At 51.4% G+C, this 12,213-nt stretch overlaps 1 protein-coding gene across 1 annotated transcript in view; it reads left to right on the plus strand.

Moving 5' to 3' along the window:
* Positions 1-150: 150 nt before the first annotated feature.
* Positions 151-12,213, plus strand: part of DPP6 (dipeptidyl peptidase like 6) — an 851,682-nt gene continuing 839,619 nt past the window's right edge. The window contains exon 1 of the mRNA XM_049642150.1: positions 151-596. Coding sequence (XP_049498107.1) covers positions 546-596 — 51 coding nt within the window. The 5' untranslated portion in view covers positions 151-545. The remainder of the gene's footprint in view (positions 597-12,213) is intronic.

A 12,213-nucleotide genomic window follows, 5' to 3' on the forward strand; every position in this document is an offset into this window, starting at 1 on the left:
AGCCGAGCGGGAGCGGGCGGGGGCGCGGGGGCGCGGGGGCGGGCGGGGTCCGATACGGGGCCCTCCCCTCCCGGGTAGTCAGCCCCGGGCCGGCCGCGCCGCCGGCGTCCCCGCGTGCGCCCCTCGGGTCCGCGCCGCTGTGGCCGGCGGAGCGCTGACGGCCCCCGGCGGACACGCACGGTGTCGGAGCCGGCCCTCCCGCCCGCTCCCGCTCCCGCTCCCGCTCCCGCTCGGCTCGCAGCCGGCCTTGCTCCCCGGCCCCGGCCCCCGGCCCCCGCTGCCGCGGAAAGCGCGGCAACCCCCGCGCCCTCCCCGCCGGCTGCTTCGGCGTCTCCCGCGGCGGCCGGAGAGAGTTGATCGCTATTGTGATCCGCCCGGGAGAGGCGAGGGGCGGGCGCAGGTGGGGAGACCGAAGAGCTGCAAGAACTGGGGTCCTCCCGAGCCAACTCCACCCAGCGATCGCCGGGGCGGTGTCTCCTCGCCGCCGGGACGATGGATTAAGTTACTCCTCCCGGGGCCAGAAGTCGGTGCAGACTTGCGGAGACATGAAGGAAAAGGCGATGATCAAGACCGCTAAAATGCAGGGCAACGTGATGGTGAGTGTGGCGGCCGAGGCGCGGGGTCGGGGCGCCCGCGGTGACGAGCGGCCGGGGGGGGGGTCCTGTCCCCGCGAGGCCCGAGCTCCCCGGCCGCGCGCGGCGGAGCCCCCCTCCCCCACTTCCCGGGGGCGCCGAGGGTCGGGCGTCTATCTGCACGTCGCAACTTTGCGGCGCCGGCGTCCCCCTTCTTCGGGAGTGGGGCCGGGGGCCGGGGCTGGTGTGCGAGGCGAGGAGGGGCGGCGGTCAGACTTCCAAGCAGACCCCCCCCACCCGGGCTGTCCCGGGGGCGAAGCGGGGAGAGGAGGTCGCCGCGGCCGTGAGGACCAGGGCCCTGATGCCCGCGCGGCCTCGGGGCTGCGAGTCCCCGGAGCTCGAGACCTGTTGGGGTTGGCGAACCTCTGGCACTCGGGGCGGCGCCGCTCGCTCTGCTCCGGCCGCCGCCACCGCCACCGCCACCGCCACCGCCACCACCCGGCCGGCGGGGCCCTGCTCCCTCCTCGCCCCGGGCCGACTGTGCCAGCGAGCGTGGTCATGGCACGGCGTCCCCGAGGGTTCCGTGAGCCCCGAGACCCCTGTGGGCGGGGTGGGGGGGGGCGGCTCAAGGATGCCGGGCCGGGGGCCAGCTTAGCGTGGACAACTTTACCAACTCGAGGACCCCGGCGTTCCGCCTCCCAGCGAGCCTTTCCCCCCTCCCCCCTCCACTGCCCTGCGCCCCGCGCGCCCCGCGGCCCCTGCGCCCCGGGCGTGGGGCCGAGGGGTCAGGGCGCTGGAACCTCCTGGCGAGGACGAGGAGGTTGCCATCTTGTTCCGTGGAAATTGTGTGTGTGCCTGTGCGTATTTATTTGGGTGATGCTTTAACCCTTGCGGTCTTGGTGGAGGATGATTAGAAGGAGGGGCTCTATTTTTGCCTCGATCGCCGGTACTTGTTTCGCGAGAGAGGGACCACGCGACGGGGACTGGCGTGTTACTTCTGAGGGCACCGCTGGAAATGCAGGAATTTTTTCCGGCGCTAGGTCTGGAGTTGTCGATGAGGTGGGTTGGGGGCGAGTGACGGGGGGAGGGGGCGGGTGGCCGGAGGTGTGTTTGGGGCAACCCCAGTCAGTGATCCATGTTGAGGTCTTGGTTTAAACAAAAAGAGACAAGGAATGAAACATTTATTCGAATTGAACAAATATCCGGCAGGCTTAACCACACCCACAGCAAGACACCTGTTGCCCGGCTGAGGTCTGTGCAGAACTTGACTTCTGGCCCGAGGTGTGCACCCCGTCATCTGAGACAGCTCTGGGAGGCAGTGACTGCATGGAAGGGGTTATGTTGCAGGACCCCCCTACCCCCACCCCCAAATGACAAGCCCTTCCTTTGAGGGCCTTCGTCGGTTTGTGGGTTCTGGGGCTGACTGACCTAATTGCTTGTTTGTGAAAATACATCCGTTTCCCCAATTTTCCCCTTCTCTTTTCAGCCATTGTGTTGTTCAGCATAATTTTTTTTTTGTATAAACGGGGCAGAAACGTGTTTGGAATAATGTTTTCCAACTGAATTCCCACCTGCACCCATAATTCCCCTTTGATATTCTGCCCGAATGTGCTAGTCACACCTTCACATTTAGGACGGAGGCAAAAGCAAGAATTTGAACGAATTATATTGATACTACAGTGAGAGATTATTGATGGGTTACCTACATCTGTTGTCAAACAAGTGCCCCTTGTCATGACTTAGATGGGATGTGGAGACATAGCAACATCTTTGTGTTCCGTCTGAAAAACTTTTCAAGTCTTCCCTCCCGCTTTGCCCCTTCTGGGTTTACTTTGGAAAATGAAGAATTAAAGGCATGTTTCCCTCCTGCTCTGAGCAAGGACGGTCCGTGCACTCACCGCACGCCATCCTCTGTGTCTGTTGCTAATAAGCACAATTAGAACAAGTGGAACTGAGCCTAGCAAATTGTGCGGCCACCAGGCGTGTTTTTAGGCTCGTCGTTGGCCTAGGAGAAAACGAGATCCAGTCTCCATCAACTTTCCATCGCCCTGTCGATTCTTACATTGGCAGTTATTACCCTGTGGTCTGGTTCGTACCTTTTTTTTTGAAATTTCCTGTTCCAGCTACATCCACGCAGCTTTAATGGAGTGATCATTCCCTCACTTAAGTGGTTATTTGGGGACTTCCTGATCCTTAATTCTTCATCAGTCATTTTGGAAGACTCGCTGAGCACAGCCTGGCTTGGACTGCATGACAGGCAAACTCTTCTCGCTGGCAGCTTGATTGAGATTCAGGTGCTATTTTCCATCCCGGATGGGGACAGGGTGAATCACGCCTGGCGCCGACGGGGGAAGCTGCCACACGTCTGTGATGGAGAGAAGAGCATTTTGCATCCTGCAGAGTCGTGCGTGGACGTGCTCGCGGATGCCCACCCACACCCACACCCACACCCTGCACCTCAGTTTGGAGCCCTCCCGGCTCTCTGGACGCACCCGTGAGATCTGATATTGGAGAGGGAGACATTTGGTACCCGTAACACGGTCAGAGCCGCACCTCCTAGGGCTGCAGCCGGATATGTAAACGGTTGATCGCTACAGCCCCTTTCCCATGCTCCATGGTGTGGCCATCGGGGGCCAGAGACAAGGGCACCCTCATTGTCTGAAATCTGACTGAATGCTTTGTTCCTCATACGCTGCTTTGGAGGGCGATTCCTGCTGACAGGCGATAAGAGAAGGCAAACTTACCAGTATATCATCTGATCTCATTTGGGTTAATAAACGAGTGAAAGGGATAACATAGGTGGAAACCACCTCTTGGGTTCTATTTTAATTTTTTGAAAAGAGCCAGCTTCATAAACTTTATTTCCTTTTTAAAAAAATATTTATTTTTGAGAGACAGAGCATGAGTGGGGGGGGGGGGGAGAGAGAGAGAGAGAGAGAGAGAGAGAGGGAGAGAGAGAGAGAGAGAATGAATCTGAAGCAGGCTCCAGGCTCTGAGCCATCAGCACAGAGCCCAACACGGGGCTCGAACCCACGAACCGATCATGACCTGAGCTGAAGTCGGATGCTTAACTGACTGAGCCACTCAGGTGCCCCAACTTTATTTCTAATATTGTCAAAAATCCCATTCTCCCAGAACAAAAGTTATTTTTAAAAATAACCGTATTTTCACAAGGTCTCCATTTGAAAATCTGGGGGGGGGCAGGGTGACTCACATGGGTTCTCAGCTCAGCCTTCCTTTGTTATTAATACATTGATATCGTACTTCCTTAACTGCTGTTTCAATCAGACAGGTTCTTTTGGAGAAGCACGTCCTCTTGTGATAGGTTCTAAGATCGATAGAAAATGTTATTATCAGGAGTATATTACTTCATCTGCTAAATTCTGTTTTGTCCCTGTGAGCATTTCCCAGACACGGAGGTGCTCAGCGGAGACTCAGAAAGGATTGGTTAAGAGCAAAAACCTTGGGGACTGCCCTGTGCCCCGTGCCCTGTGGGGCAAGTCTTTCCCTGGCAGGCTGGTGGCTCTTCCTGTAGGTGGCGGGCTAATGATGGTGAGGTGGGCCCCTGGTGACCAGGCTTGTGTCAGTGAAGGTTCAGAAACCGGATGGAGAGGATGAGAGGTCTGCGGGTCACAGGGACACTTGAGAATCTCGTGGTTGGTTGCTTTTGGTTATGAATGAAAGTTGCAGTCTGGGAATTCACTCCCTGGAGAGGGAATGCTGCTGTTTTTCCTGTGGCCGCTGGAACTGATTTGAGGGCTTTGGTCACTGACTGGAGATATCTGTGATGGTATGAGCAGAGTGTCTTTTCAGACCTTGCCGTCCCTTTCCTGTGTTGAATAAAAACCCTAGATGGGAACCACCTGAAGTAAGAGCTTATTTCCAGACCCTTCGAGTGGCTCGCCTGTTGATTAGATTAAGCAGGGTGACCTTTCAACGTCGATGCTCTACTTGTAATGAGCCCAGGTGAGCAGAGGAAGCTCTTTGAGGTTTATAGGTAAATTACAGGGATTTGTGTGGGACACAGACCCCCAGTGCCGAGCCCTTCTTGGGAACCGCCATGCATCTTTGTAAGGTGACTTTCAAGGGTACAGCCTTGAGTAATGCAGAGGTTCTCCTCTGTCGGGGGGGTGGGTAATTGGGACCACCGCTCCTGCTTCCTTATAGGAATTGGCACCCTGGTGACATTTGGGCACCCCTTCCTGAAACAATCAACCTTGTAACTGAGCTCCTCCGGAAATCTCGATGAATCCCCCGTGCAGGAAAACAGAGTGGAACAAGGGTCCATTTCCTGCACCCCTCTTCGAGGACTTACTGGATTGGAAAGACTTTACACATCAACATAAGTTGATGGAATTTCCAGGGAGAAGTCCCCAAACCCAGAAAGGGGTGGTCAGCTCAGGGTGTCGTATTTGGAATAACGTAAACTAAACTCTTTTGCAGAGGGCTGGCCTCTTTTCCCTGTGCAGGGACTTTGCACTGAGATGTGTAAATATACTAGGCAGGCCGTTGCTGTACCTCAGTCATTTCTCTGTCCTGTGTCCTGTCCTCATGCCAATGACAGTCCTCAGAACTCGTTCATCTTTGGCACTTTGAACATCTTGTGTTATTATTGCCAAGAGGTGGTGCGTTTCCAGGTATTAGCCTCTGTTGATCATCTGTGGTCAGTTGCTGTGCATAGCGGGACTCAAGCAGGTGTGTGTGTGTTAAATGCACGGACCGGGGCTCATGTCTACACTTGGCGTGGACTGCTTTTGTGAGGAAGGTCCCTGATTTTAGCCGTACATTTGTTTTCTTTTACTTTTAAGAACTCCTTCAAGTTCTAATGCATCAGGTAACACAAGAAAGAATTCCATGTGTATGGTATTTTCCACGTACAGCTACGATAAAATTGAAACTCATGCTCACTTTAGGGGTTAACGTATGTGCTTTTTAAAGCACCATAAAGCAAGCCATTCTCTGACACCAGCTGGATGTCCTGTAATCCAGTTCAGTTCCAACACTGCTGGCTGGAGATAGCATCCCACACATCCCACGGGTCGAGGGCTCAGTCCCAGAAGCCTGCCCCCACTTCAGACACTAATCTGGAGTTCGGGTGCTTCTGACACATTGGGTACAAGTCACAGGTTCCCAGGACGGCCTCCTTGGGTTCCATTAATTTGGTGGAGGCGCTCCCAGAACTCAGGACACAGGCTCATGTACTAGATCCCTGGTTTTTTCAAAGCATGTGAAAGGAAGTGAATGCACAGCCAGATCAAGGGTCACAGAGGGCAAGGTTTGGGAGGGTCTCAAACGCAGGAGCTTCTGTCCCCATGGAGTTTGGGGTGCCGCCACCTTGGCCGCGTTCTGGTTCACCATCTTGGAAGTTTTCCAGGCCCCATCCTTGGGGGTTTTAGGAAGGCTCCATTACATAGGCACGATTGATTAGATTATTGGTCATTGGTGATTGATTTGATCTCTAGCTCCTCTCCCTTGCCCAGAGGTTGGGGTGGGACTGAAAGTTCCATCCTTCTTATCACATGGTTAACTTCCCTGGCAAGCAGCCCCCATCCTTAGGGGACTTCCTAAAGACCAAAGCTTCTGTGTGGGACCCCTGCAGACCTTGTCCTCTGTGTCTCTTCACCTGGCTCTTCATTGGTGTCCTTCAACATCCTTTGTGATGAACCCCGGAACAGAAACTCAGGGGTAGTGAAAAGGGCTGGTTCTGAATAACAACACACCCATTTCCCATTTATGGCTCTAAAGAGATTTCAGGAACTGAGAACAAAAGAGCCAGTATTAGGACAAAAGTTGCTGCCATTGCTGTCATTACTCAGGACATTCCAAGGGTTTTGGGAGCCCTGAGTCCTGTAAGCCGACCAAACTCCCGTGGACCCTTGAGCAACTTGGGTTTGAGCTGCACGGGCACATGTATACGTGGTTTTTTTTTTGGATAAATACAGCAGCGTATGTAAATGTATTTTCCCTTCCTTATGATTTTCTTAATAACATCTTCTTTAGCTTACTTTATTGTAAGAATACAGGGAATAACAGATATACGAAATACGTGTTGACTGTGTTACCAGTAAGGCTCCTGGTCAGAAGTAGACTCTTAGTAGTTAAGTTGCTGGGGGAGTCCAAGATTATATGTAGGTTGTTGCTAGCACAGGAGGTCAGACCTCCTGACCCCTATTTGTTCAAGGGTTAACTATATATATTAGTTATAAATCATAATATCGGCATCCTTTTTGTGGGGAGGGAAATAAATTTTTTCCTTTTCCTTCCATTACTTTAAATTTGGTGATGAGAATTTTTGTGACCTCTTTTGGTTATAGAAGCTGATTTTCTTTGAATAATAGGGCCGCATTTTAGAACTCAAGAAAGAGCATGTCCCAGACCTTGTAGTACGTCCAGAGCCAAGAGTATAGAGGTAGATAAAAGCAGTCAGGATTCCCTTTTCCTTTGTGGCTTCCTGTGAGGATGGGGAAGGGGGTTCATTCAAGAGGTGGAAGGAAGGTCTGAAAATCCACGTGGGTCCATAGGTCTTAGCATCGGCTGGATGACGTAGTCCTCAGGGTGGTTTTGACAAAGCCAAGGACATCAGGTGGTCCAGTGGGCTGGCAGTTGAGATTGGTTGTTTGAGGGCAGAGGTCCTCAACCTTGCTGAATGGTCGCATCACCAGAGGAGACTTAGTGATGATCGAAGGATAGCTTTGGGCCTTCCACACCCCCGTGCACACGCGTGCTCATGCTCACGGGGTAAGCCGATGTCATTGCTCTGCTTTGCACCCTGGGTGTCGATATGTTCAATAGTGCTTCTGTTGGGCAGCCAAGATGGAGAGCCACTGGATGGAATGTGAATTTTTAAAATAAACAGGGTCAATAGCGTCTAAGGAATTAATGCCACCGTTTATAGGGAGCCATTTTGGTTAGCGGAAGGGCACAGTCAAGTCTGGTGTATTGGGTTGTGGAGCAAGCAAGATGAATGGGAAGCTGGGGACGGAGTGACACATGAGGAGAGGGAATAAAAGCAGAGTCCCCAGGGGAAAAGCTGAGGGGACGTGCTGTGTCTTTGTTTTCCATTTCTCACCTGGGGTTGGGGAAGAACCAGGATGCCTAGGAAGCTCCCTTTGATTCACACCCACAGATAGCAGTCCTTTTCACTGCAGGATACTCTATTACTTGTCTGTGATCTACCTGAAAGTGTATTTCAAACCAAATGGAGCAAGTACAATTCTAGAATTTTCCAGCCACTCTCCGAGTGTCCTTTGCAGGCAGCTCCCTGGACCTCCGTGTCCTCCCGCGTAAGATGAGGGAATTTGAAGAGACTGATTATCCCTCAAGTCCCTTTCTGCCCCCTCTTCCCAGCCAGGGGAGCCCTGTCTCCTCCACACTCTGACCTGAGGACGTGCTTGAGAAGTACCCGTCCGCGCCAGAACAGACATTTTGTTGGCATTGTAATTTCTTCAGCACCGACTTCCCTGGCGCCTTCCAGCTCAGCTCACTCGTCACTCTCGCAGTGTGTCTGTCGCTGTTTGTACACAAAGACAATAGATAGCAGAAATGTGTGCCCATAAGTCACAAAGTCCACAGCAGGCGTCCATAAGCCTTGACCGCTCAGGCGGAATGCGGCGTGCGTGCCTGCACGGGTACGTCTGTGCACACGCGTGTGCGACACGTGTTTCTCAGGTGGAAATGCTTCCAGAGCTCGGAGGCAGGGCCGTGGATTTGTTGGATGAGAACTTCTGCGGGCACAGTCACTTTGATCGCCTGACTTCCTTAGCTATTAAGAGAACATAACCACGCGGTAATAAACAGCCTTGCCAAGGATGTTCTGGTTTCCAGTTTGGTGTTACTCATCTGTGAAAACAGAAAGGAATCTCTGACGAGCTGGGCCGGCGGAGAGACCTGCCTGGAAGGGCATCAGCTGTGCGTGGGGTTTGATGGGGTCTTGCGTGGGAGAGACCCAGGGCTGATCATGTTTTCTTCACGGTAATGGTACTTGAAAAGTAAGATTTTCCTCTCTCTGTTGTCCAGCCTAGCAGACGAATGCCCCTCATTTTATGATTCTGGTTATGTATGAACAATGCGTAGTAAAACCTTTACTACTGGGAACCCAGCTTTGAACTTGGGTAGATGAGACCAGCAGTCATGTATGATTACGGCGCCTGAAGCCAGTGTGTAGTTTCTGGGTACATCCTTGACTCTGGGCACATTCAGCTCAACTCCCTAAACCTTCTTATCCTGTTTTTGAGAAATGAGAGTTAATGAACTTCAGGCCCCAAATCTCTCCTTCTTACAAAAAGGGCTCAGTTATGGACTAAATTCTCCATTCTCAGGCATGTGCGCACACACACATACGCATACACACATACATACACAAAGAATTAACACATTGTATAAAACTATAATTATCTACAACAGAAAACCAAATATTTTTCTGGTTAAATACTAGTTCCCCAGAAATTTCTGGTTATCAGATCAAATCAAATCCTGGGAAAACTTCTTTATAAGAGGATTTTTTTTTTTTTTTTTTTTTTTGCTCCTCTTCTAGGACTCTGAACTGTGCATATGTTTTTAAGATCCCACGCTTCCCATTTCAAACCTAACCGATAACTTACAGTTTGCAGATTATTAAGTAATTTCACATACTCTATTTTATTATAGTAGCACAACCTGTTGTGCCCCAGGACAGATATTTCTGTTTTGTGGCTGAATGAATCAAGACACGGCAAGATCGTTGAGCAGGATGGAGAGGACTTAGCAGCCGACCTTCAGAAACCTTCTTCCCCGCCACAAGTGGGAAGAAACCCAGAGCCCGAAAGATGGGAGAGGGCCTGGAGATCATCGAGAATGACATCTCCTTGTAGGATTTCCAGCCCTTTCTGGAACACATCCAGGGACTGGAAACTTCTGCCTTTGTTGACAGGTTCTATTTGCTGGAATGGTGTTGCTTATGGTTCCACAAAACCTGCCTTCACGTGACTTCCCACAGTCCTGGCGCTAAACCTTTAAACTACATAAAGTCGGTTAACTCCTGCTTCACAGGACAAGCCAGCGTCTCTGAGAAGTTCAGGCGGCTGTCACGTGGGCCCCTTCCCAGGAAAAGTCTCTCTATTTCCTTCGACTTCCTTAAAAGCGTGATCCAAGTAACCGTGCACCTAACAGGTAGAGACACCTCTTTATCCAACCCTTGCTATCTCTTGCAATTTCACAGGCTTCCACATGTTCCTTCCGATTTTATTGTTATTTCATCTTCTTCTGTTTAAGGACGCATGGGCAAAGGTTAAAGATTAACTTGCAGAGCTGTGAGTAAATCTGGGGTATATTCAACACACGCAGGCTTTTCAGAGTGGAGCATAATCTTTTATGAAAATTTCCAGGGAGGGAAGGCTGAGGGTTACCGGTGGAAGGCTGTGACACTCACCGCCGACTCCGGTTTGCTTACGGAAAAGGAAAGAGCAATCCTGCAAAACTCTATGACAACAATATGACAGCAACGAGCCTTTTGCAAAGCAAGTATTATTTCTGTCTAGCTGACGGAAGGTGTTCCCTTCTAAGGTCTCTGTCTTTCTGTTTGATCTGGATGGAGTGGTTCAGCCTCACCTGGAAGCAAGAGGCTCCAACTACTTGTAATTCCCCTTTTTGTCCCCTTGAGAAAAACGGGACACTCCCGACAAAAGGTATCTGTGTCCTACGACCTTCTTGTGCAAGAGGGAAAAGGAGCCTGTTAACAGCAACATCAGGAAACGAAAGCCGCCTGTCCCCTCGTTGGCCACGCAAGCCACAGGGCAGCCCTGATCCAGCCACCTGCAGAGACATCGGCTTTCTTGGGAGCTCTAGAGTAGGGCAGTCTGGTCCTCACGACAGCATCAGCCTGATAGGACCCGCCATCCTTGGGACAGTGCTTTTCTGGGCCCAGGGGGCTTTTATAGAAATGCACTGAGCCCCTCAACTACATTAGCATAAGTAGGGAAAGGCAAATTGAAATCACAGTGAGAAAACACCCAATGCAAAATCCAACATTAAAAACATTTTTTTTCATAAGTTTATTTGTTTTGAAAGGGAGAGAGAAGGAGAGAGGAGAGAGAGCGCACGTGAAGGACCGAGGCACAGAGAGAGAGAGGGAGAGGCTCAATCCCAAGCAGGCCACACGCCGTCAGCACGGAGCCCGACCTCGCAACCACCGGATCACGATCTGAGCTGAAATCAAGAGTCAGATGCTTAACCCACTGACCCACCCAGGTGCCCAGAGAAGTCTAACATTTTTTAGAGATTTGTAACACTAAATTTTGGCGAAGATGTGAAACGGTGGGAGCCCTGCACACAGATCGTGGGGAGGGCTACAACTTGCAGCTGCTGACATTGATGATGTCACCCGCAATCACACTGCGAGGTGCATGCCCACAAGAAATCGTGCAGACGTGCCCCAAGGGACACGTACAGGAAGGTTTAGAGCTTCCAACTGAAAGCCGGTCAAATCCCCATCAACAGTAGGACTCATGGCTGTCGGTGTGTTTATATAACGAGGTACCAGACAGTGGCAGGAGCGAAGGGGCACGACGTTCAAAGACACAGGGACCTTCTCAAACACAGCACTGAACTGAGTACAAGAAACCAGGACGGAAAGGAGACTGTATGGTTGCCTTTTTTGGTTTGTTTGTTTATTCGTTTTTGAGAGGGAGACAGAGCGGGAGCGGAAGAGGGGCAGAGAGAGAGAGAGGGAAACGCAGAATTCAAAGCAGTCTCCAGGCTCTGAGCCGTCAGCACAGAGCCCGACGCGGGGCTCGGACCGACGAACCGCGAGATCATGACCTGGGCCGAAGTCGGACGCTTAACCGACTGAGCCACCCAGGCGCCCAGTATGGTTACGTTTATATATAGGGTTCAGCACAGGTAAAGCTGAAATGTCATACTGAGGGATACTGTGGTAGAGTCCTTGGTAGATGGGATAGCATGTTTAGAAAAACTAAGGGAATTCTGACGGTGCAAATCACAGTACCGTTACTGGGGGAGGGGGACCGTGTGGGGGCAGGGAGGCATGTGGGGGCTTCTGGAGTGTGGGGAGGGGTCAGATGCTTGCCCAGAGTTTACACAGGCTGCTTCAAAACGATGGTTTCTGTGTCTGTATGTTCATATTGGGTGCATTTTGCTGTACCTGTGTTGCCTTTCACAGTGCTTGGAGACAGATTTTACTATTTTTTACTTTTAATTTATTTTTTATTTAACCTCAAGTTGCCTAACATACAGTGTAGTCCTGGCTTCAGGAGTAGAACCCAGGGATCGCTCATCCCCGCATGTGTCCTCCTTAGTGCCCATCGCCCTTTGTGCCCATCACCCATTGAGCCCCTCCCCCCACCCAGCACCCTGCCAGCAACCCTCAGTCTGTTTCTGTATTTAAGAGCCTCTTAGGGTTTACCTCTCTCTCTGTTTTTATCTTATTTTTCCTTCCCTTCCCCATATGTTCATCTGTTGTGTTTCTTAAATTCCACACATGAGTGAAATCATATGCTATTTGTCTTTCTGTGACTGACTTGTTTGGCTTAGCATAATACATTCTAGTTCCATCCACATTGTTGAACATGGCAAGATTTCATTCCTTTCGATCACTGAGTAGTATTCCACACACACACACACACACACACACACACACACACACACA

The sequence above is a fragment of the Panthera uncia genome, chromosome A2 (assembly GCF_023721935.1).
Source record: "Panthera uncia isolate 11264 chromosome A2, Puncia_PCG_1.0, whole genome shotgun sequence".
Taxonomy (NCBI): Eukaryota; Metazoa; Chordata; class Mammalia; order Carnivora; family Felidae; genus Panthera; species Panthera uncia.